Source organism: Symphalangus syndactylus, chromosome 21, assembly GCF_028878055.3.
Source record: "Symphalangus syndactylus isolate Jambi chromosome 21, NHGRI_mSymSyn1-v2.1_pri, whole genome shotgun sequence".
Lineage (NCBI taxonomy): Eukaryota > Metazoa > Chordata > Mammalia > Primates > Hylobatidae > Symphalangus > Symphalangus syndactylus.
In genome coordinates this window covers 45,306,956-45,330,722 of record NC_072443.2, presented here as the reverse complement: position 1 = coordinate 45,330,722, position 23,767 = coordinate 45,306,956, and the positions used below count along the sequence as shown (strand labels likewise).

The following is a 23,767-nucleotide window of genomic DNA, read 5'->3' as shown; positions in this document are numbered from 1 at the left end:
TTGCAAGCATTGATCTCAATCTTTGTCCAGTAACCCTATTTTCTATTAAGAATCTCACCACAATGTGTTATATAAGCCCTCTGTTGCCTTTCCAGTTCTTAGTCATTTTTCAGCACACACTGTATCTCCTAGTAGACGTGAAGGATCTCTTACCATGCTTTTGATGATTTATTCCCAGGTTTTTCACCAGTCTTGTGCTATTAGATTTAATCAGTGAAGTTCCCTTAAGGGAAATTAATCAGAAATATGGATGCAATCGTGGACAGATTCAATCTTTGCAACAGTCAGCTGCTGTTTATGCAGGTCAGTTAAACAAAGGGTTTCACATTTATTTAATATTGTGATTTGAGGTCGAGTTAAGATTACTTTTTTTTCAAATTCCATTTTATTGTAGGCTTCTTTAAAAGTGCTATAATTTTGTACAGTTCTTGCCATCATCAGAAAATTCAAAACTATGGCTCCTCAGGGCTCAGTACCATGTTACAGAGGATTGGTAACTAGCTGAATGTCTTGGCCTCTATTCCTTAGCAACCTGCTGACTATCCTCCTTTCTGTTTTCCTTTTCTTTTTCCTGTTGCAAGAAAAAACAGAAACAAAGTTCTCTGTGGTCTCCCCTTTCTTATTAAGGTACTGATTGCTGGGCGCGGTGTCTCATGCCTGTAATCCCAGCACTTTGGGAGGCCGAGTCGGGTGGATCACGAGGTCAGGAGTTCAAGACCAGCCTGGCCAAGATGGTGAAACCCCATCTCTACTGAAAATACAAAAAATTAGCCAGGTGTGGTGGTGGGTGCTTGTAATCCCAGCTACTCGGGAGGCTGAGGCAGAGAATTGCTTGAACCCGGAAGGCGAAGGTTGCAGTGAGCTGAGATTGCACCACTGCACTCTAGCCTGGGTGACAGAGCGAGACTCTGTCTCAAAAAAAAAAAAAAAAAAAAAAGGTACTGATTAATACATATTGTTGAGGAGAAGGATGGAAGATGGAGAGGGATTTCTGAACTCCTGTCTGACTGTTATAAAAATGATCTAAGGAACTAGTGGTCTGCCTTAATGTATTAAACCCTAAGCAAACGAGAAATTCTAGGTCTGATTTTACTAAGGAATCCTTACAAGCCCTTAAGAAGGAAACTATGGGCTACAAGAGGGTGTGTTATATGTATAATAGGTTTCATCATGAAGATAGGTGCTTATGAGGGAGTACCTCAGGGAAGATGAGAAGAGATAGTGGTAAGAAGGGAGGGACTCACTCTTTTTTTTTTTTTTTTTTTTTTTTGAGACGGAGTCTTGCTCTGTCTCCCAGGCGGAGTGCAGTGGCGCCATCTCGGCTCACTGAAAGCTCTGCCTCCCAGGTTAATGCCATTCTCCTGCCTCAGCCTCCCGAGTAGCTGGGACTACAGGCACCCGACACCACGCCCGTCTAATTTTTTTTTTGTATTTCTAGTGGAGACGTGGTTCCACCATGTTAGCCAGGATGGTCTCGGTCTCCTGACCTCGTGATCCACCTGCCTCGGCCTCCTAAAGTGCTGGGATTACAGGCGTGAGCCACCCGTGCCCGGCCAGGAGGGACTCACTCTTAGACTCACTGGTATCAAAGATGAAAGACTGCCTCTAGGGGTTTATGTTCTTGTAGGGAAGTGTAACAAAATTTTAATTCAACAAATGTCTTCATGACATGGCACTTGTTTTGGTTTCTTTATTCCAAGACAGTGCAGCTATTGAGCTCAGCAACCTTTCTTTGAGAAAATGCAGGTGGGAACTTCACTGTTTCTAGTTCTCTCAGCACTTGAAAACCAACTTTTGTTTTCCTCTAGGTAGAAAGAGTCCCTTGCTTTTTTTTTCGAGATGGAGTTTCTCTCTTGTTGCCCAGGCTGGAGTGCAATGGTGCGATCTCGGCTCACCGCAACCCCCGCCTCCCGAGTTCAAGCGGTTCTCCTGCCTCAGCCTCCCGAGGAACTGGGATTACAGGCATGCGCCACCATGCCTGGCTAATTTTATATTTTTAGTAGAGATGGGGTTTCTCCATGTTGGTCAGGCTGGTCTCAAACTCCTGACCTCAGATGATCTGCTCGACTTGGCCTTCCAAAGTGCTGGGATTACAGGCATGAGCCACCACGCCCAGCATCTTTACATGTTTTTTTTTTTGAAAATTTGTATTATTTTAATTATTTTTATATACAGAAAACTCAACAGTGTACATTTAACCCAGTTTAGTGGCAAGTTCTTTAGCCTTTGCCTTTTTGAGCGTGGCGATACGAGCCACAGACTTAGGACCCAGGACGTTGCTGCCCCAGTGACGGTGGATCTCATCGTATCTGTCGTTGTAATTGGTCCTGATAGCTTCCACCAGCTTAGCCAAAGTGCCTTTGTCTTCCGAGTTCACCTGTGTGAAGGCAACAGTGGTGCAGGTCTTCCTGTGGACTAGATGTCCCAGTCTTGCCTTCCCCTTGATAATGCAGTAAGGGACCCCCATTTTACGACACAGGGCAGGCAAGAAGACAACTAGCTCGATGGGATCCGCGTCGTGTGCAGTCACCACCAGCTGAGCTTTCTTGTTCTCCACCAAGGTGGTGACGGTGTTAACTCCTGCTCGAAGGACAGGTGGTCTCTTGGTGGGGACGTCCCCTTTGCCAGCAGCTTTCTTCTCGGCCCAGGCCAACAGCCTCTGCTTCTTCTCTTGCTTTGTCTCTGGTCTCTACTTGTGGGCCAGCTTAAGCAGCTGAGTAGCTGTTTGGTGGTTCAGGGCCTGGGTGAACTGGTTAATTGCAGGAGGCACTTTCAGCCGCTTATAGAGGATGGCTCTCTGCTGCTGCAACCTGATATAGCGGGGCCATTTCACAAAGCGGGTGAGGTCTCTTTTGGGCTGGATGTCCTGCCCAGTGCCAAAATTCTTAGGCCCTTTCTCAAACAGGGGATTCACCACTTTCTTACCTCCTGCTTCTTCACGACAGCAGGGGCTGGAGCCACCTTCTTTCCCTTGGCCTTCTTTCCTTTTGGCATCTTGGGCGGCGGGAGGAGAGAGACCTTTACATGTTTTTAAGAGTTCTCTTTTGCTTAAGAAAGAGAGAGAGAGATCGGAGTGAATTAGGGTGAGGGCTTCTTGTTTGTTTTGTGTTTATGTGCTCTGCCTCAGTTTTCATGTGTTAACTTGAAGATTAAGAATAAATAAGATGACATTTAATGTCATCTCATAAAACTTAGCACATTTATTGTCCAATTAGTTAAGGCTCTTAATATATATCTGCTCCCTTGTTAACTTACGTCTTGGGCCTTGTTAAATCTTACAATTTTGCAGGGATAAAACAAAAGAAAATATAAATACATCTAACGAAATGGAGAATTCGTCTGTAAAAAAAATTGAATTCAACAAATATTCTATGAATGTTCTAGGGATGATTACAGTATTTTCCAACCGTCTGGGCTGGCACAATATGGAACTGCTACTTTCCCAATTTCAGAAGCGTCTTACCTTTGGCATCCAGAGGGAGCTGTGTGACCTGGTTCGGGTATCCTTACTGAATGCTCAGAGAGCCAGGGTTCTCTATGCTTCTGGCTTTCATACTGTGGCAGACCTTGCAAGAGCAAATATTGTGGAGGTGGAGGTGATTCTGAAAAATGCTGTGCCTTTCAAAAGGTAAGAAAATACCTTTACCTACATGGCTTATTAAATAAAAAAAAAATCATGTCAATTTTAAAATAATAGATAATGTATTAAAGTATTTTTCTCTTAAATAATCTTATTATATACTTGGTGTAAGTGGAAGAAAATATGGCTACTTTTTCCCCGTTGCAGATTACTTTTTTTTTTTTTTGAGATGAAGTCTCACTCTTGTTACCCAGGCTGGAGTGCAATGGTGCGATCTTGGCTCACTGCGACCTCCTCCTCCTGGGTTCAAGCGATTCTCCTGCCTCAGCCTCCCGAGTAGCTGGGATTATAGGCACCCACCACCAGGCCCAGCTAATTTTTGTATTTTTAGTAGAGACGGGGTTTCACCATGTTGGCCAGGCTGGTCTTGAACTCCTGACCTCAGGGCAATCAACCCGCCTTGGCCTCCCAAAGTGCTGGGATTATAGGCGTGAGCTACCACGCCCGGCCACAGATTACTTTTTATTTTGTATATTTAAAAAATAATACATGACTTAAAAACATTCCTACCAGAACATCTGAGTGGGGCTGGGCACAGTGACTCATGCCTGTAATCCCAGTACTTTGGGAGGCTGAGGCTGATTGTTTGAGTTTAGGAGTTCAAGACTAGCCTGGGCAACATAGCAAGAGCTCATCCATACTAAAATTAAAAAAAAAAAAATAGCTGGGCATGGTGGCATGTGCCTATAGTCCCAGCTACTTGGGGATGTGAGGCTGGAGAGTTGGTTGAGCCTGGGAGGTCGAGGCTGCAGTGAGCCCTGATAGTGCCACTGAACTCCAGCCTGGGTGACAGAGTAAGATCGTGTCTCAAAAAAAAAAAAAAAAGTACTGAGCAAAAGTTTGGTATCAATGCTTTCTGCTTTGATGAATTTTGATTTTGATCTGCTTTGATGGATTTTGATAATTTTGATGTGATTTCATTATATATCTCGGGCTCATCTTACACTTTAGGCAAGAGCATTTTAAAATATATTCCTCTGAAATGTTCTTTGGAATGCTAGTGTCCCTCAAAACAATTTGTGAGAAGATTCCTTGATTATTTTTTTGTGTGTATGTCTGAATAACCAATTTATTGAATGGGCTAGACTCACTATATAAATCAAGGAATAGCTTAATTGTTTTTTCTACCACTGTTTTTTTGAACTCACCCTTATACGAAATCTCAGGCAGATTCTATAGGTATTTAGTTACTTTCAGGTACTAACAACCAGTTTTATTTTCAGGTATTAAACAATTTGTTCTAGATGGAAGCATCAATCTCATTTCCAGTTAGTGTTTCTTCCCTCCCACTCACTTTAAACCTGACTCCCAGCTCTGAGACCTTAACCTGTGTGGGAAGGGATGGGGTATAGTATTTTACTATCCTCTTTGCTCTTGCATATCTCTTGCCCATGGAAGACAATTTTCCACAGACCAGGGGTGGAGGTGGGGGTAGGGGGTGGGGGAGATGGTTTGGTTTTAGGATGAAACAAAACAATTAGATTCTCATAAGGAGCACGCAACCTAGATTCCTTGCATGTACAGTTCACAATAGGGTTTGCTGCAGCTGATCTGACAGGAGGCGGAGCTCAGGCAGCAGTGCTCCCTTGCCTGTAGCTCACCTCCTGCTGGGCGGCCCAGTTCCTAACAGGCCAGGGACTGGTACTGGTCTGCATCTCGGGGGTTGAGGACCCCTGGTTTAGACTTTTAACTGGCCACTTGAAATCTTTCCACACTTGCATGGTTTAGAGGTCAGTCAGAGATTATATGAAGAATTACAAGTTGTTCTTTCTAGTTATCTGTTCTAGACTGCCTTAAATTTCCAACTAATGTTACTCTTAACTCTCTTCTGACTTCTGTCAATCAGTGAACTCCAGGTTTTTATCTAAGTTTTTAGCCAACCTACAGGGTGCTGACTGGGCCCTGCCTTCAGGTAAAAAGTGAAAATTCACCCACTGCCGTTTCTTTCTTCCAAGTCTCAACCCCCCTCCAATTTTTACTCTTTTGTTCATTTTCTAGTCCCTTCATATATTTTGCCCAGAGTTTATATTGTGTATTGTACAGAAGGATTTGTTTTCTTTCTTGTCTTTTTTTTTTTTTTTGTGACAGAGTCTTGCTCTGTCACTCTGGAGTGCAATGGCGTGATCTCGGCTCACTGCAACCTCTGCCTCCTGGGTTCAAGCAATTCTCCTGTCTTAGCCTCCCAAGTAGCTGGGACTACAGGCACATGCCACCACACCCGGCCAATTTTTGTGTTTTTAGTAGAGAAAGAGTTTTACCATATTGGTCAGGCTGGTCTTGAACTCCTGACCTCAGGTGATCTACCCACCTTGGCCTCCCAAAGTGCTGGGATTACAGGCATGAACCACTGCGCACAACCTTTTAAAAAATTTTTTTAATGAGACAGGGTCCTGCTCTGTCTCCTTGGCTGGAGTGCAGTGGCGTGATCTTGTCTCACTGTAACGCCTCCTGGGTTTGAGCAATTCTCATGCCTCAGCCTCCTAAGCAGCTGGAATTACAGGTACTCGCTAACATGCCCGGCTGATTTTTTGTATTTTTAGTAGAGACAGTGTTTCACCATGTTGGACAGGCTGGTCTCGAACTCCTTGCCTCAAGTGATTCGCCTTCCTCAGTCTCCCAAAGTGCTGGGATTACGAGCATGAGCTACCGCACCAGGCTGGATGTTTTTCAATGGAAGTTTCATGGCTTTCACTTTTTTAAAGGCTTCTACTTTTAAATAATCTGTCTTAGCAAAGCCTTCCTTTATTATGCCGTTTAAAAACTACAGAACCACCCACCCCTTTCTGGTGCCTCATTTTTGTATACAACTCTTATCACCAGGTAATATAGAATGCATTTTAAACTTTTGTTTATTTTCTGAATTCCCCAGCTAGAATGTGCCATGAGAGCAGATACATTTCTGTCTCTTCTTCATTGTTATTTTTTCAGTTCCTAGAACAGCTCAGATTGCATATTTAATAAATATTTGCCTTATGAATGAATGAATTCATTTCTGTCTTTTCCCATCTCCTTGTGTAGTGTCCGGAAGGCAGTGGATGAGGAAGAGGAAGCAGTTGAAGAACGTCGGAATATGCGAACTATCTGGGTGACTGGCAGAAAAGGTTTAACTGAAAGGGAAGCAGCAGCCCTTATAGTGGAAGAAGCCAGAATGATTCTGCAGCAGGACTTAGTTGAAATGGGAGTGCAATGGAATCCATGTGCCCTGTTACATTCTAGTACATGCTCATTGACTCATAGTGAGTGCGAAGTAAAGGAACACACATTTATATCCCAAACTAAGAGTTCTTATAAAAAAGTATCATCAAAGAACAAAAGTAACACCATATTTAGTGATTCTTATATTAAGCATTCACCAAATATAGTGCAAGACTTAAATAAAAGTAGAGAGCATACAAGTTCCTTTAATTGTAATTTCCAGAATGGGAATCAAGAACATCAGAGATGTTCCATTTTCAGAGCAAGAAAACGGGCCTCTTTGGATATAAATAAAGAGAAGCCAGGAGCCTCTCAGAATGAGGAGAAAACAAGCAATAAGAAAGTTGTTCAGACTTTTTCACAGAAAACAAAAAAGGCACCTTTGAATTTCAACTCAGAAAAGATGAGCAGAAGTTTTCTATCTTGGAAACATAGAAAGCATCTAAAGCGATCTAGGGACAGCAACCCCCTGAAGGACTCTGGAGCGTGTAGAATCCATTTACAAGGACAGACTCTGTCTAATCCTAGTCTTTGTGAAGACCCATTTACCTTAGATGAGAAGAAAACGGAATTTAGAAATTCAGGGCCATTTGCTAAAAATGTATCTTTGAGTGGTAAGGAAAAAGATAATAAAACATCATTCCCATTACAAATAAAGCAAAATTGTTCATGGAATACAGCACTAACTAATGATAATTTTGTGGAACCTATTGTCACAGGATCTCAGAGTAAAAATGTGACTTGTCAGGCCACTAGTGTGGTTTGTGAAAAGGGCAGAGGAGTAGCTGTTGAGGCAGAAAAAATAAATGAAGTGCTGATACAAAATGGTTCAAAAAACCAGAATGTCTATGTGAAACACCATAACACCCATCCAATTAACCAGTACCCACGAAAGCAATCTCATGAACAGACAAGCACTTTTACCAAACAGAAAAATATAATAGAGAGACAAATGCCCTGTGAAGCAGTCAGTAGTTACATAAATAGAGACTCAAATGTTACTATTAATTGTGAAAGGATAAAGTTTAATACAGAAGAAAATAAACCAAGTCATTTTCAGGCATTAGGAGATGATATAAGCAGAACTGCAATACCCAGTGAAGTACTTCCATCAACTGGAGCATTTAGCAAATCAGGAGGCCAGCATGAGAATTTTCTAAATATTTCTACACTACAAGAAAAAACAGGTACTTATACAACAAACAAAACTAAAAATAGTCATGTTTCTGACTTAGGTTTAGTCCTCTGTGATTTTGAAGATAGTTTCTACCTGGATACTCAGTCAGAGAAAATAATACAACAGATGGCAACTGAAAATGCCAAACTAGGAGCAAAAGACACCAACCTGGCAGCAGGGGTAATGCAGAAGAGCTTAGTCCAACAGAACTTGATGAACTCTTTTCAGAAGGAGTGTCACATTCCTTTTCCTGCTGAACAGCATCCTCTAGGAGCGACTAAGATAGATTATTTGGACCTTAAGACTGTAGGTACTATGAAACAAAGCACTGATTCACATGGGGTCGATATCCTGACTCCAGAAAGCCCGATTTTCCATTATCCAATACTACTGGAGGAAAATGGTCTTTGTTTTAAAAAGAATGAACTTTCTGTTACTGATTCTCAATTAAATAGTTTTCTTCAAGGTTATCAAACACAAGAAACTGTGAAACCAGTTATACCTCTGATTCCTCAAAAGAGAACTCCCACTGGTCTAGAAGGAGAATGTCTTCCAGTTCCTGAAACAAGTTTGAATATGAGTGATAGTTTACTATTTGATAGTTTCAGTGATGACTATCTACTAAAAGAACAATTACCTGATGTGCAAACGAAAGAACCCCTTCCTTCAGAAGTAACAAACCATTTTAGTGATTCTCTGTGTCTACAACAAGAAGACCTAATTAAAAACTCAAATGTAAATGAGAATCAAGACAGCCGCCAGCAGTTGACTTTTTCCAATGATGAATCTATTATATTTTCAGAAATGGATTCTGTTCAGATGGTTGAAGCTTTGGACAATGCGGATATATTTCCTGTCCAAGAGAAGAATCATACTGTAGTATCTCCTAGAGCATTAGAACTAAGTGATCCAGTACTTGATGAGCACCACCAAGGTGATCAAGATGGAGGAGATCAAGATGAAAGGGCTGAAAAATCAAAATTAACTAGGTCCAGGCAAAATAATTCATTCATATGGTCAGGGGCATCATTTGATCTAAGTCCAGGACTGCAAAGGATTTTAGATAAAGTATCCAGTCCTCTAGAAGATGAAAAGCTAAAATCAATGACTACAAACTTGTCTAGTTTGAATGGAAAAAATACAGAGTTAAATGAAGAACAAGAAGTTATTTCAAACTTGGAGGCAAACCAAGTGCAGGGAATTTCATTTTATTCTAATAATGAAGTAAAAAGCGAGATTGAGATGCTAGAAAACAATGCCAATCATGATGAAACCTCATCCCTCTTACCTCGTAAAGAAAGTGATATAGTTGATGATAATGGTCTCATTCCTCCTACACCCATTCCAACATCTGCTTCTAAGCTGACATTTCCAGGGATTCTTGAAACACCTGTAAACCTTTGGAAAACTAATAATGTTTTACAACCTGGTGAAAGTAATTTATTTGGCTCACCTTCAGATATTAAAAACCACGATTTAAATCCAGAGAGTAGAAATGGGTTCAAAGACAACAGCTCTATTAGTGACACAAGCTTTTCACTTCAGTTATCACAGGATGGATTACAGTTAACTCCAGCCTCAAGCAGTTCAGAAAGTTTGGCCATAATTGATGTAGCAAGTGATCAAAGTCTTTTTCAAACATTCATTAAGGAGTGGCGGTGCAAAAAGCAATTTTCCATCTCACTGGCTTGTGAAAAGATTAGAAGTTTGACATCTTCTAAAACTGCTAATATTGGCAGTAGGTTTAAGCAAGGTAAGAATTTTTTTAATTTTATTTTTTCATATTTGTAAACTACTTAGTACACTGAGGTAAGAGTTAGATTTCTCAATGTTAGATATTAAATATAATCTATTCAAATTGTAGTATGTATCCTCTGTGGATTTATGTGTAGAACAGGCTTATTTACTCAGCATACCTAAATTAATTAATGGTAGTTGCCCTCCAGTATAAGAGGTGCATGTAATATATATTAGAATAAAAGTTTACAAAAATAAAGATAATATATATTTTGAATATGAGTGTGACATTTCTTTTATGGTATATTAATGTTGTAACATAATGGTTTTTATTAATCATCAGTGCTCATGAATTCTTTTCTTTTTAAAATTTTTCTCCTTTCTTTCTTTTCTTTCTTTCTCTCTTTCCTCTTTCTTTGTCTTGTTCAGTTGCCCAGGCTGGAGTGCAGTGGTGTGATCTTGATCTTCGCTTACTGCAACCTCCACCTTCTGAGTTCAAGTGATTCTCCTGCCTCAGCCTCCCAAGTAGCTAGAAGTACAGGCATGTGCACCATGCCCGGCTAATTTTTGTATTTTTAGTAGAGGTGGGGTTTCACCGTGTTGTCCAGGGTGGTCTCAAACTCCGGACCTCAAGTGATCCACCTGTGTTGGCCTCTCAAAGTGCTGGGATTACTGGCATGAGCCACTGCTCCTAGGCTCATGAATTATTATTATTATTATTATTATTATTATTATTTTAGACAGAATCTCGCTGTTGGCCAGGCTGGAGTGCAGTGGCGTAATCTCAGCTCACTGCAACCTCTGCCTCTTGGGTTCAAGCAATTCTCCTGCCTCAGCCTCCTGAGTAACTGGGACTACAGGCGCATGCCACCACGCCCAGCTAATTTTTTATTTTTTTTTGTATTTTAGTAGAGATGGGGTTTCACCGTGTTAGCCAGGATGGTCTCGATCCCCTGACCTCGTGATCCACCCGCCTCGGCCTCCCAAAGTGCTGGGATTACAGGCGTGAGCCACCATGCCTGGCCTCATAAATTATTTTCTATTAAATTGTAATATCCTTGTTTTCTTATGTAATTACAAAAGTACATTGCTAATAGGAACTTTGTTCTTCACAGTGTACATTAGCTACATTTTCCAAGATTTATCTTGAGTAGAAATTACACCTCCGTTGATAGTCATGAATTGTATACTGAAATGTTGCTTCCAAAACCTTGTGGAGCTATTCCAGGTTTTGAGAGAGTTGAACCTTTTGGTCAAGTAAGGCTATGTATATTCCTGTCTTATTGCATGAACTCTGCCTTTTGGATTGTGGGGACCAGTTGTAGTCAGCTTGACAACCTGCTGTGGAAATCAGGTGTTTGATTAGATTGATTAAACCTTGCTATTTTATGAATTAATTTGTTCATAAAGGTTTGAGTATTTGTCTGATTTTCAATTCATGGAGCAGATGTGTTAACCACAACTTTTATGTACTTTTAGTGTTGAATAGCACTTTGCATTTTTGATGCAACAAACAAAATTGAGCACATTTTCTGTATCAGGCTATATAATAGTGGCTAGAGGGATGAAAAAGTTCACCTAAATTTAATAAATATGTACTAATTTCCTATGTGCCAGTTGTTTTCCTGCTACTAGGGATGTAATTATCAATAAGACAGATTGATTCTTGACCTTTATAAAATTGGAGATACATTATTTTAGGAAAAAATATTGACTCTAGATACAAAATTATGCTTCTTCACTAAGGAATAATAGTCTTTATTTTTCTGGAGTTTCTTAGCTAAGAATTGCTGAATTTGCTGCAAAATATTTGTAGTATACAAATGATCTGTATTTTTGTTTGAGTTATAAAATTTGAAATGCAGCCTCCCTTTCTTGAAGTTAATCATTATAGATTTATTTTAACAAATCTTTGGTAGCTTTTTCATAGTGACAGTTATCTTAATTGATGGGAAGCCTGGAAAGATCTTACTTATACTTAAAATGACTGTCCAAATGCATATTTTAAGATCTGGAAATTTTGCCTATCAAAGTTAGGTTTTTTATTATAATTGTTTTAACAATTTATATAATGTCTTTATTTTTAGAGATTTTTAACTATTTCACTTTGTTTTACTTAGCTAGCTCACCTCAGGAAATTCCTATTAGAGATGATGGATTTCCTATTAAAGGTTGTGATGACATCTTGGTGGTTGGACTGGCAGTATGCTGGGGTGGAAGGGATGCCTATTATTTTTCATTGCAGAAGGAACAAAAGCATTCTGGTAAGTAATGAGTATTTGGCTAAGTCACTATGTAATTAGTGTAACATCCATTAGGGTAGTGATGTTATATTTTGAGAATAATTTCCTGATACTTACCTAGGATTTATTTTTAGAGTTTAAATTTTTTTTTTTCTTTTTTTTTTTTTTGAGACAGAATGTCACTCTTTTTCCCAGGCTGGAGTGCAATGGCATGATCTTGGCCCACTACAACCTTCACCTCCTGGGTTCAAGCGATTCTCCTGCCTCAACCTCCCAAGTAGCTGCTATTACAAGCATGTGCCACTGTGCCGGCTAATTTTGTATTTTTTTAGTAGAGACAGGGTTTTACCATGTTGGTCAGGCTGGTCTTGAACTCCTTACCTCAGGTGATCCACCCGCTTTGGCCTCCCAGAGTGTTGGGATTACAGGCATGAGCCACTGTGGCTGGCAAAAATTGTAATTTTTTGGAGAGCAGCTGGCATGTACATTATTGCATATATTAACTAGAATTAATGTTTTAAGAAGCACTTCCTCACTTCTCCCTGCCTGTCAGACGAGGCTATTCATGCTATGAGTTTTTCCTCTGAGGGGGCAGTGAAGCCTCAGGGACTCTCTTGCCACCTTTAGGGTTTGCTTTTGAAGACTAAATGATGGCAGTTTATTTTCAGTCTTCTGTCCTCCCATTGAATGGGTCTGAAACTCATCTAGAGGGCATGTTGAGCTAGAGATCTATAGTAGTCGAATCATATAAACTTTGGAGAAGTCTTTGGAGTGGAAAGGATGTAATCTGGAAATACCCTGTGATCTGACTGTGGTTGTTGGATACCCCAGCTGATAGGTTGGTTTTGGACAGGAGCAAAATTAATAAGGAAACATTTTAAAGGATGCTGTATAGTGTCTGTTCCTTAGTAAGCATGAAATATTTTCAGTTGTTTTGCAGGAAAATATGTTGGGGTGAGTAGTTACTTAAGCTTTTTTTTATTTTGGATAGAATAGTATCTGTTCATACTAAATCTCTCTTTAAAATTTATTTCCAAATACTTTTCCTGTCTTTAACTCCTCATTTTGGGAAATGTAATTTTGTTTTTAGAAGTATTAATGTTTAATATTTTCTCCCACCTAATTAAGTAGAGCACTAAAAATCTTCTAGCCCAAGTCATAATTTTTAGATTATGACACATTTCATCTACATAGCTGATATGACCTGGATAAGATGCTGAATTACTCGTCACATGGAACCAGACCCTTAGGCTTCTGAGTCTTTTTCAGTCTTTCTACTAAAGATTGCTGCTTCAAATGAATGCATGTAATTTTTGATTTTTGCCTTAAAAATGTTTTTTCCTTTTTTTTTTTTTTTTAAAGAAATTAGTGCCAGTTTGGTTCCACCTTCTTTAGATCCAAGCCTGACTTTGAAAGACAGGATGTGGAACCTTCAATCTTGCTTGCGAAAGGAATCTGATAAAGAACGTTCGGTTGTCATCTATGACTTCATCCAGAGCTATAAAATTCTTCTTCTTTCTTGTGGCATCTCCTTGGAGCAAAGTTATGAAGATCCTAAGGTTCTATGTCTTATTTAATTTTTATATACTTAAAACAACATTTTTAGTGTTAATTGTTAAATGACTTGGTATTTCCTTAGCGTCAATAATACAGCTTAAGTATTTTAGAGTAGTCACTTCTTTATTCAATAATCTCATTTACCCAGAATAGAATATCATGCACCAAATATCTCTGTGTAGATAAAAACAGAGATGTCACAAATTTGGAGCCCTAAAGAGTTTATGTCTTTCCTCAGAGATTTTTTAAAAATTTTAATTTGGGTCATAAATCCTAAGTTTTCTGTCTAATAGTAAATTGGAAGTGAAATGAGAACAGATTTAGGTGTATGGTAGCAGGAGGTCTTAAATATTCATGAGGGTGGAGGCAGAAAATTGGAAAAGAGTGTGAATAAGATGTCAAAAAGGATTGTAGTTAGTGGCCATTTAGCATAGAGGCAAATCCCCTTACTGGCTCCTGAGAACTTTCCTTTATAATAGCAAAGTATGATGCACTCTTCATAGTGATGACTCAGTTAAGAAACATGTTAACTTTTACATCAGACTATTTCATTCTATATTCCCCTATAAAACTTTATTCTTAACCTACAAAAGAAATAATTGAGTCATATAGTAAAGTAATTGTCAGAATTATGAACAGGGCTTAGATTCCTTATTCTAATCCAGTTAATGATCTGCCTGATCTAGTATTAGAAACTACAGGACTCCTAGTCTCATGAGGAAGTTGGAAACAGCAATCAAATGAATAATTGGATGGTTCTGGTGACAGACCCCCCATTCTGAGGGGAAAGTCTAGAGGCTTTCTGAAACTCTGGATATAAACTTTTAATGGTAAAACATTTATGCCTCTTTTTTTTTTGAGATGAAGTTTTGCTCTTGTTGCCCAGGCTGGAGCGCAGTGGTGCAATCTCGGCTCACTGCAACCTCCACCTCCCAGGTTCAAGCGATTCTCTTGCCTCAGCCTCCTGAGTAGCTGGGATTACAGGTGCCCACCACCACGCCCAGCTAATTTTTTGTATATTTAGTAGAGACAGGGTTTCACCATGTTGACCAGGCTAGTCTTGAACTTCTGACCTCAGGTGATAAACCCGCCTCAGTCTCCCAAAGTGCTGGGATTACAGGCGTCAGCCACCGCGCCTGGCACCTCACTTCTTTTGATGATGAAGGAACTAAATATACCTAAAACCTCACAGGCCCATCTTTATTACAGTAGCTTAGCCCAAATTATCCTTAAAATATGTTAGCCTTCGTGGAGGAGTCCATCTTCATTTTCACACACATGGTTTGAGTTTGCTGAGACACACTTGTTTTTCAAGCCTACTGCTAAACTGGATCGGCCTGAGCATTGTAGTAATGGAATAGTTACAACTTTTCTTTCTTTGAAAGCTACTGCTGTTGTTGCTACCAAAAAGGAGTCCTGTTACAATTATTCTTTCATTCTTTCCTGGGAAGACCACTGAATAAATATTAAATGAAACTAAGTGAGGTTAGAAATGAGCTTTCTTTTTTTCCTTTTTCATCTAGAGGTACAAAAGTGTCTTTGAAAAAAATCAGGAAAATATTCTCATTGCTATCCCATTCAGGTGGCATGCTGGTTACTAGATCCAGATTCTCAGGAGCCGACTCTTCATAGCATAGTTACCAGTTTTCTTCCTCATGAGCTTCCACTCCTAGAAGGGATGGAGACCAGCCAAGGGATTCAAAGCCTGGGGCTAAATGCTGGCAGTGAACATTCTGGGCGATACAGAGCATCTGTGGAGTCCATTCTCATCTTCAACTCTATGAATCAGCTCAACTCTTTGTTGCAGAAGGAAAACCTTCAAGGTAAAAACCAAGTTTCTGGCATTTTTATGTTATAGATTAGAGATAGAGATTTAGCCACTCTTTATCAAAAATGGGTAAATTACACATTTATGCAAATCGTACCTTTGGATTGTCTAGTGCTTTTTTTCTATAAAAGGCCAGAGAGTAAATATTTTTGGCTTTGTAAACTAAACAATCTCTATCACAAATACTCAAGTCTGCCATTGTAGCAAAAGAGCAGCTGTAGACAAGAGCAAAACAAATGGCTGTCTTCCAATAACACTTTACAAAAACATGCATCTAATGTTAGTTTGGCCATAATTGCTGATTTCTGGCCCTTGTGTGAAGAAGAGAATTACAAAATCGCATTTATGCAGTTGTTGCTAATTTTGTATTTCAACTTTATCAAAGGATTTTTTTTCACACTTAGAAGACATCCTTAATGGATTTCAGAAAGTTAACTCTTTTCTTTTTGGAACTATTAACAAACAGATGTTTTTTCATGGCAAGGGATAATCATGAGAGTCTCTTTTTTCCCTCATGACAACTAACATGAATTTATTGTCATTGTTATCTGCTGGCCCAGATCGAGCACCCTGACTACAGAGAGCTTAAGGGATGCTTATGGTAGAGATGTGAAGTAGAACAAATTTGGCTTCATTGTGAGGAGTGACCGAATTTATTGACTAATCAATAGGTACTAGAAAATAGATGGATGAATTCATACAGACTAGGGTTTGGATCTGGGCTATCCACTTATGAGCTGAGGGACTTTGGGCAAACTACTGAAACTGTAAGTCTGGTTCTTATAAAGTTGTTCTAAGGATTAAATAAGATAGTGAATATGGGCAGTGTTTGTCACAGAGAAGGTGCTTATTATGTTAGTTGATTATTATAATTTTTAACTTTCACAATTTCAATGTGCTTTTGAAAGCTCCTTTTTTTTTCTGCACTTTCAAAAATGTATGGCTAGCCTGGCTCAGTGGCTCCTGCCTGTAGTCCCAGCTACTCAGGAGTCTAAGGTGAGAGGATCACTGGAGCCCAGAAGTTCGAGACCAGCCTGGACTACATAGTGAGACCCCATCTCAAAAAAAAAAGGGTGGTTAGGAGGTATTAAATGCATTTTTGTACAGTGTTAATGCTTTCTTATTCATAGAATTCAAGAATTGAAGTGCATTGAGATAAGGGAAGTTTTTGGAGAGAATGTGGACAGCTATCAGATTTAGTTTGAATATAATTATTTCTTCGTAGAAAGAGATATAGATATGTTTTATTTTTAAAATTTTTCTGTTAGCCAGGAGGTATTCCTATCTGATATAGAAAGATATTTTAACTACAGCTTTGATTTCTTTAATAACTGTAAGATTATTCAGTTATTTATTTTGATATATTTGGTAAGCTATATATATATATTTTTTCCAAATCTTTTTTTTCTTTTTATTACTCCACTGTGACATTCCCATCCTATATACTTTATTTTTATTTACTTATTTATTTTTTATTATTATACTTTAAGTTTTAGGGTACATGTGCACAATGTGCAGGTTTGTTACATATGTATACATGTGCCATGTTGGTGTACTGCACCCATTAACTCGTCATTTAGCATTAGGTATATCTCCTAATGCTATCCCTCCCCCCTCCCCCCACCCCACAACAGTCCCTGGAGTGCGATGTTCCCCTTCCTGTGTCCATGTGTTCTCATTGTTCAATTCCCACCTATGAGTGAGAACATGCGGTGTTTGGTTTTTTGTCCTTGCGATAGTTTACTGAGAATGACGATTTCCAGTTTCATCCGTGTCCCTACAAAGGACATGAACTCATCATTTTTTATGGCTGCATAGTATTCCATGGTGTATATGTGCCACATTTTCTTAATCCAGTCTATCGTTGTTGGACATTTGGGTTGGTTCCAAGTCTTTGCTATTGTGAATAGTGCCGCAATAAACATACGTGTGCATGTGTCTTTATAGCAGCATGATTTATAGTCCTTTGTGTATATACCCAGTAATGGGATGGCTGGGTCAAATGGTATTTCTAGTTCTAGATCCCTGAAGAATCGCCACATGGACTTCCACAATGGTTAAACTAGTTTACAGTCCCACCAACAGTGTAAAAGTGTTCCTATTTCTCCACATCCTCTCCAGCACCTGTTGTTTCCTGATTTTTTAATGATCACCATTCTAACTGGTGTGAGATGGTATCTCATTGTGGTTTTGATTTGCATTTGTCTGATGGCCAGTGATGGTGAGCATTTTTTCATGTGTTTTTTGGCTGCATAAATGTCTTCTTTTGAGAAGTGTCTGTTCATGTCCTTCGCCCACTTTTTGATGGGGTTGTTTTTTTTTTTCTTGTAAATTTGAGTTCATTGTAGATTCTGGATATTAGCTCTTTGTCAGATGAGTAGGTTGCGAAAAGTTTCTCCCATACTGTAGGTTGCCTGTTCACTCTGATGGTAGTTTCTTTTGCTGTGCAGAAACTCTTTAGTTTAATTAGATCCCATTTATCAATTTTGGCTTTTGTTGCCATTGCTTTTGGTGTTTTAGACATGAAGTCCTTGCCCATGCCTATGTCCTGAATGGTAATGCCTAGGTTTTCTTCTAGGGTTTTTATGGTTTTAGGTCTAACATGTAAGTCTTTAATCCATCTTGAATTAATTTTTGTATAAGGGGTAAGGAAGGGATCCAGTTTCAGCTTTCTACATATGGCTAGCCAGTTTTCCCAGCACCATTTATTAAATAGGGAATCCTTATCCCATTGCTTGTTTTTGGCAGGTTTGTCAAAGATCAGATGGTTGTAGATATGCAGTGTTATTTCTGAGGGCTCTGTTCTGTTCCATTGATCTATGTCTCTGTTGTGGTACCAGTACCATGCTGTTTTGGTTACTGTAGCCTTGTAGTATAGTTTGAAGTCAGGTAGCGTGATGCCTCCAGCTTTGTTCTTTTGGCTTAGGATTGACTTGGCGACGCGGGCTCTTTTTTGGTTCCATATGAACTTTAAAGTAGTTTTTTCCAATTCTGTGAAGAAAGTCATTGGTAGCTTGATGGAGATGGCATTGAATCTATAAATTACCTTGGGCAGTATGGCCATTTTCACCATATTGATTCTTCCAACCCATGAGCATGGAATGTTCTTCCATTTGTTTGTATCCTCTTTTATTTCATTGAGCAGTGGTTTGTAGTTCTCCTTGAAGAGGTCCTTCATGTCTCTTGTAAGTTGGATTCCTAGGTATTTTATTCTCTTTGAAGCAACTGTGAATGGGAGTTCACTCATGATTTGGCTCTCTGTTTGTCTGTTATTGGTGTATAAGAATGCTTGTGATTTTTGTACATTGATTTTCTATCCTGAGACTTTGCTGAAGTTGCTTATCAGCTGAAGGAGATTTTGGGCTGAGACGATGGGGTTTTCTAGATATACAATCATGTCATCTGCAAACAGGGACAATTTGACTTCCTCTTTTCCTAATTGAATACCCTTTGTTTCCTTCTCCTGCCTAATTGCGTTGGCCAGAACTTCCAACACTATGTTGAATAGGAGTGGTGAGAGAGGGCATCCCAGTCTTGTGCCAGTTTTCAAAGGGAATGCTTCCAGTTTTGGCCATTGAGTATGATACTGGCTGTGGGTTTGTCATAGATAGCTCTTATTATTTTGAAATACGTCCCATCAATACCTAATTTATTGAGCGTTTTTAGCATGAATGGTTCTTGAATTTTCTCAAAGGCCTTTTCTGCATCTATTGAGATAATCATGTGGTTTTTGTCTTTGGTTCTGTTTATATGCTGGATTACATTTATTGATTTGCGTATGTTGAACCAGCCTTGCATCCCAGGGATAAAGCCCACTTGATCCTGGTGGATAAGCTTTTTGATGTGCTGCTGGATTTGGTTTGCCAGTATTTTATTGAGGATTTTTGCATCAATGTTCATCAAGGATATTGGTCTAAAATTCTCTTTTTTTGTTGTGTCTCTGCCCGGCTTTGATATCAGGATGATGCTGGCCTCATAAAATGAGTTAGGGAGGATTCCCTCTTTTTCTATTGATTGGAATAGTTTCAGAAGGAATGATACCAGTTCCTCCTTGTACATCTGGTAGAATTTATGTTTCATCTAAATTTTCAAATTTATTGGTATACAGCTATTGCTAAGTCTCTCTTTTTTACATCTCTGGTTTATTTGTTATATTCTCTTTTTCTTTCATAATATTATTGTTTAATGTCCTTGAAGTTTTCCCAATTTTCTAGTCTTTTCAAAGAACCAACCTTTGCCTTTGATTCTTCCTATTACTTTTGTTTTCTATTTCCTTGATTTCTGTCCACATCTATATTATCTATTTTTTCTAGTTCCCCTGACTTTATTTTGTAGTCATTTTTCAATATTCATAACTTTGACCTTAAAACCATTACTTCTCAAATTATTTTTTTTCTTTTCTAACTTAAGAATATAAGGCAGCCGGGTGCGGTGGCTCACGCCTGTAATCCCAGCACTCTGGGAGGCTGAGGCAGGTGGATCACTTGAGGCCAGGAGTTTGAGACCAGCCTGGCCAACATGGTGAAACCCTGTCTGTACTAAAAATACAAAAATTAGCTGGGTGTGGTCGCATGCACCTGTAATCCCAGCTACTTGGGAGGCTGAGGCATGAGAATCACTTGAACCCTGGAGGCAAAGGTTGCAGTGAGCAGAGATTCTGCCACTGTACTCCAGTCTGGGCAATAGAGTGAGGATCTGTATCACAAAAACATATATAAATATATATGGCTATAAATTTTACTCAAAGCACTACTTTTATTGTATTCCACAGTTTTGATGTGTATACACACACACACACACACACACACTTTTTTTTTTTTGTAGAGATGGGGGTCTTGCTATGTTGCCCAGCCTGGTCTCGAACTCTTGCCCTCAAGCAGTCCTCCTGCCTTTGCCTCCCAAAGTGCTGGGATTACAGTTGTGAGCCACTATTCCTGGCCTGATAATATTCTTATCATGCTAGATATTTTTAGATTTCTGATATATTTTTTCACTCACAAATTATTTAGAAGAATGGTTTTTAATTCCCAAATATTTAGAAACTTTTATTTTGTATTTTTATTATCTTTAAACTTAATTGTGTTGTAGTTAGAGTACATGGTTGTATAATACTAATTCTTGAACTTTTTAGAGAAGGATTAATTATCTAAAACCTGAACTATTGTGTAAATGCTGTATGTGCACACAAAAGAATGTGTATTCTAATTCTGGATGTACAATTTTATATGTCTGTTAAGTCAAAGTTGTTTTTAAAATATTCTATGTCTAATTTTCCCTGTAATTCAATCAATTTTAACTTTGTTTTGAGGCCATTTTATTAGGTGTGTATGTGTTTAAAATTGATTTGTCTTCCTGGTGAATTAAACCTTCTATTATTGTATTATGACCATCTGTATTACAAATAATGATTTTTATTCTTAGTCTGTTTTCTTATATGAATATGGCAACATCAGCTTTCTCTTAATTTTACTTCATATAGCTTTTTTCTATCCCTTTTAACCTTTCTAGGTTCCTATCTTCAGACATGTCTTATAAACAAAGTATAGCTCATTTATTTTTCAGGCTTAACATTTTTTTTTTTTTTTTTTTTTTTTTTTTTTTTTTTTTTTTTTACAAATTTGCCAATTTATTGTGATTTTTGATGTATTTCTGCTTATTTGATTATTGATACACTTGTTCTCTATTTTCCTACTATTTTACTTGTTTCTGGTCAGTTTTTGTGTTTTAAGTAGTTCATTCACAGTTGTACAATATTCTAACTAGTCCTTATCTGCAATTTTGGGGATCTAAATTTGTTGTTGGTTGTTTCTTCTGAGTCCTATTCACATTTCTTTGCTGTCTTGTATTTTTCATATTTTTTGTGAGTTCATACAGGATTTATTATGATCAAGGATCCCTGCAGGACTTACGTGGGGGAAATCTTCCCTTAGAAATGTTTTGCTCCTGCCTGTGCTGGGTACCACACTACTCTGCATCCAGGGACCACAGTAGCCTTTCAGAGTTTTGTTTCAGAACAGGAGTCTGAGACTCAGCTTCTCATCCTGTTGTTGTTTCAAGGATCTATATCCCGTTAACTTTTTTTGCTATGGGACTCCATTCCCATAATGACCTTGCTCCTTCCGAATGGCTATGGATGCAGGCTAGCTTCCTGCCACTCTTACTTTGTGCTTCTCTGATTGTTCCTGTTCTGATCCAAGTTCATTATTTCTCTAGTCTCAAGTAACATGAATTTCTCCACTAGTTCCAGGCTTCTAAAGCCCGGCTCTGATGGCCTTGTACCTTCTGCAGTTAGTTAGAGGCCAGTAACTCTCATTTGTTTCTTTGCTTTTCGTGGTGGTTATGGGTGTCCCTGGAGATTTCTCATGCTAATTGAGATCAGCAGTGCCTCATATAATGTGTTTGTGTGGAGCTGGGGAGGGTGGGCCAGGGTTGCTTAGATTCCTAGTGACTCAATACTGGAAGCTGAAGTCTTAACGGATTCTTTCTTAAGGATTTAGGACAGCATTTCCTATAGTACATTCCATGGATGCTTACTTTTCAAGATGTTAATAAGTATTATATGAAAAAAGGGTTTAATGGTCAAATAAGTTTGGGACTTTCACTTAAAATAAAATTAAATAGTTTTCTTTGCTTCAGGTCCTCTCAGGGCCTTTAATATATAAGTTAAGTCTGCCTTATCCAAAATGTGGGACCCCAGAAGTGTTTTACATTTCAGATTTTTTTGGATTTTGGAATATTTGCATATACATAATGAGATATCTTGGGGGTGAGACCCAAGCCTAAATGTAGAATTCATATATACCTATAGACATAGCCTAAAGATGATTTTATACAATGTATTTAATAATTTTGTGCACAAAATAAAATTTGTGTACACTGAAACATCAGAAAGCAAAGGTATCACTGTCTCAGTCACTCATGTAGGCAGTCTGTGGTTGTCTGGCAGAAAAGATATATTGAAGCTGAATGGGGCAAGGAGGGGCTTTTTTCCTTTAGAGACGCTGAATAAACTTTGTGTTGTACACCTGCATTTTGATTGTGCCCTGGCACGTAAAGTCAGGTATGGAATGTCCTACTTGTGGTGTCATGTCAGTGCTCAGAAAGTTTCAGATTTTGGAGCATTTTGGATTTCAAAATAAGGTTGATTGTTATGTTCCTGCTAAGAGTAGAAGCAGAAACATCTTAGGAGAAATACAGTCTCTTGTAATCCAGACTAGTCACAAGATTGCCGACTCTTCTACTCTCTGCAGAGACAAGGATAGTTGTCGAGTGCTAAACTAGCCTGTACTTTTCCACCTGTCATTGTTGGCTTGAGGATGCTGCTCGGGAGACTGGCTCCTGAAGGATACCTTGGTAGCATTTCTGGATTTTCCTAGATGAATTCTGTATAGTTTAGGTAAGGCTGCTGATCTAGCCACTTAGCCAATGAATTAACGTTTTAATTTTCTTTTTTCTTCCAGATGTTTTCCGTAAGGTGGAAATGCCCTCCCAGTACTGCTTGGCTTTGCTAGAACTAAATGGAATCGGCTTTAGTACTGCAGAATGTGAAAGTCAGAAACATATAATGCAAGCCAAGCTGGATGCAATTGAGACCCAGGCCTATCAACTAGCTGGCCACAGTTTTTCTTTTACCAGTTCAGATGACATCGCTGAGGTTGTATCCTGGGGCTATGGATATAGATAAATAATTTTTAGAGTTAAAATGATTTGTGTGTGTGTGTGTGTGTGTGTGTGTGTGTGTGTGTATTTACCTGAACACCAAAGGTCAGTAAAATGAAACAGCCAGTTAACTGGATTGCTTTGGGAATATTCTAGCATCTAATTTGTAAATTATATCTGTATTTAATTTACAAATAAAGGAAGGTAATAAAGAGGACTTCTAGAATGTAAGCTCCTTGAGAAGGAGATTTGCCTGGAACAGAGGAGGGACTCACTAAGTATTTGTTGAAGAAATGATTGGTAGTGGTAGTTGCATGACAGCATAGCTATTTCTCCAGGAAGTTAGTCATTTCATGAGCCCTTACCCCTTCCTTGCTTGCCCTAACATCTTTCTATAGAATAGGAAACTGGATATTTTTCTGAATTAAATGAAAAAGGGATTTTTGTGCTCGTGAGTTCTCGTCATTTAGCTTCCACTTATAAGTGAGAACATGCAGTATTTGATTTTCTGTTCCTTTGTTAACATATTTTAAAGAAAATGAGGAACTTGGTTTCTCTTATTCGTGTGTTGAATTCGGTGGTGCCTTTTTTTTTTCTGGTTGGCATCTGCTTTTCAATCCCCAAGCCAATACCTAGCTGACTGTACATAAAATTACACAGGGAACTTGTAGAAAATATAGAATCTCTGTTTCAGCACAAGTAGGTTTGGGGCAAAGGCAGGGGTTGCTGCC

The 23,767-nt window shown here is 38.8% G+C and overlaps 1 protein-coding gene and 1 pseudogene across 8 annotated transcripts in view; one reads left to right on the top strand and one right to left on the bottom strand.

Annotated features, from left to right (window-relative positions):
• Window positions 1-23,767, top strand: part of POLQ (DNA polymerase theta) — a 125,764-nt gene that overhangs the window by 59,061 nt on the left and 42,936 nt on the right. For 6 of the 8 annotated variants that reach the window (XR_010118469.1, XM_055260420.2, XM_055260419.2 and 3 more), the window contains 7 exons: window positions 179-303; window positions 3,385-3,628; window positions 6,659-9,765; window positions 11,870-12,013; window positions 13,355-13,551; window positions 15,132-15,372; window positions 22,838-23,031. Coding sequence is in view for 7 of the 8 variants with exons in the window: in XM_055260420.2 (XP_055116395.2) it covers window positions 179-303; window positions 3,385-3,628; window positions 6,659-9,765; window positions 11,870-12,013; window positions 13,355-13,551; window positions 15,132-15,372; window positions 22,838-23,031 (4,252 nt within the window). In the remaining variant the exon portion in view is untranslated. Of the gene's footprint in view, window positions 1-178; window positions 304-3,384; window positions 3,629-6,658; window positions 9,766-11,869; window positions 12,014-13,354; window positions 13,552-15,131; window positions 15,373-22,837; window positions 23,035-23,767 lie in introns of all 8 variants that reach the window. The other 2 variants (XM_063630144.1, XM_063630142.1) reach the window with 2 other exon arrangements.
• Window positions 2,018-2,994, bottom strand: LOC129471613 (large ribosomal subunit protein eL8-like; annotated as a pseudogene).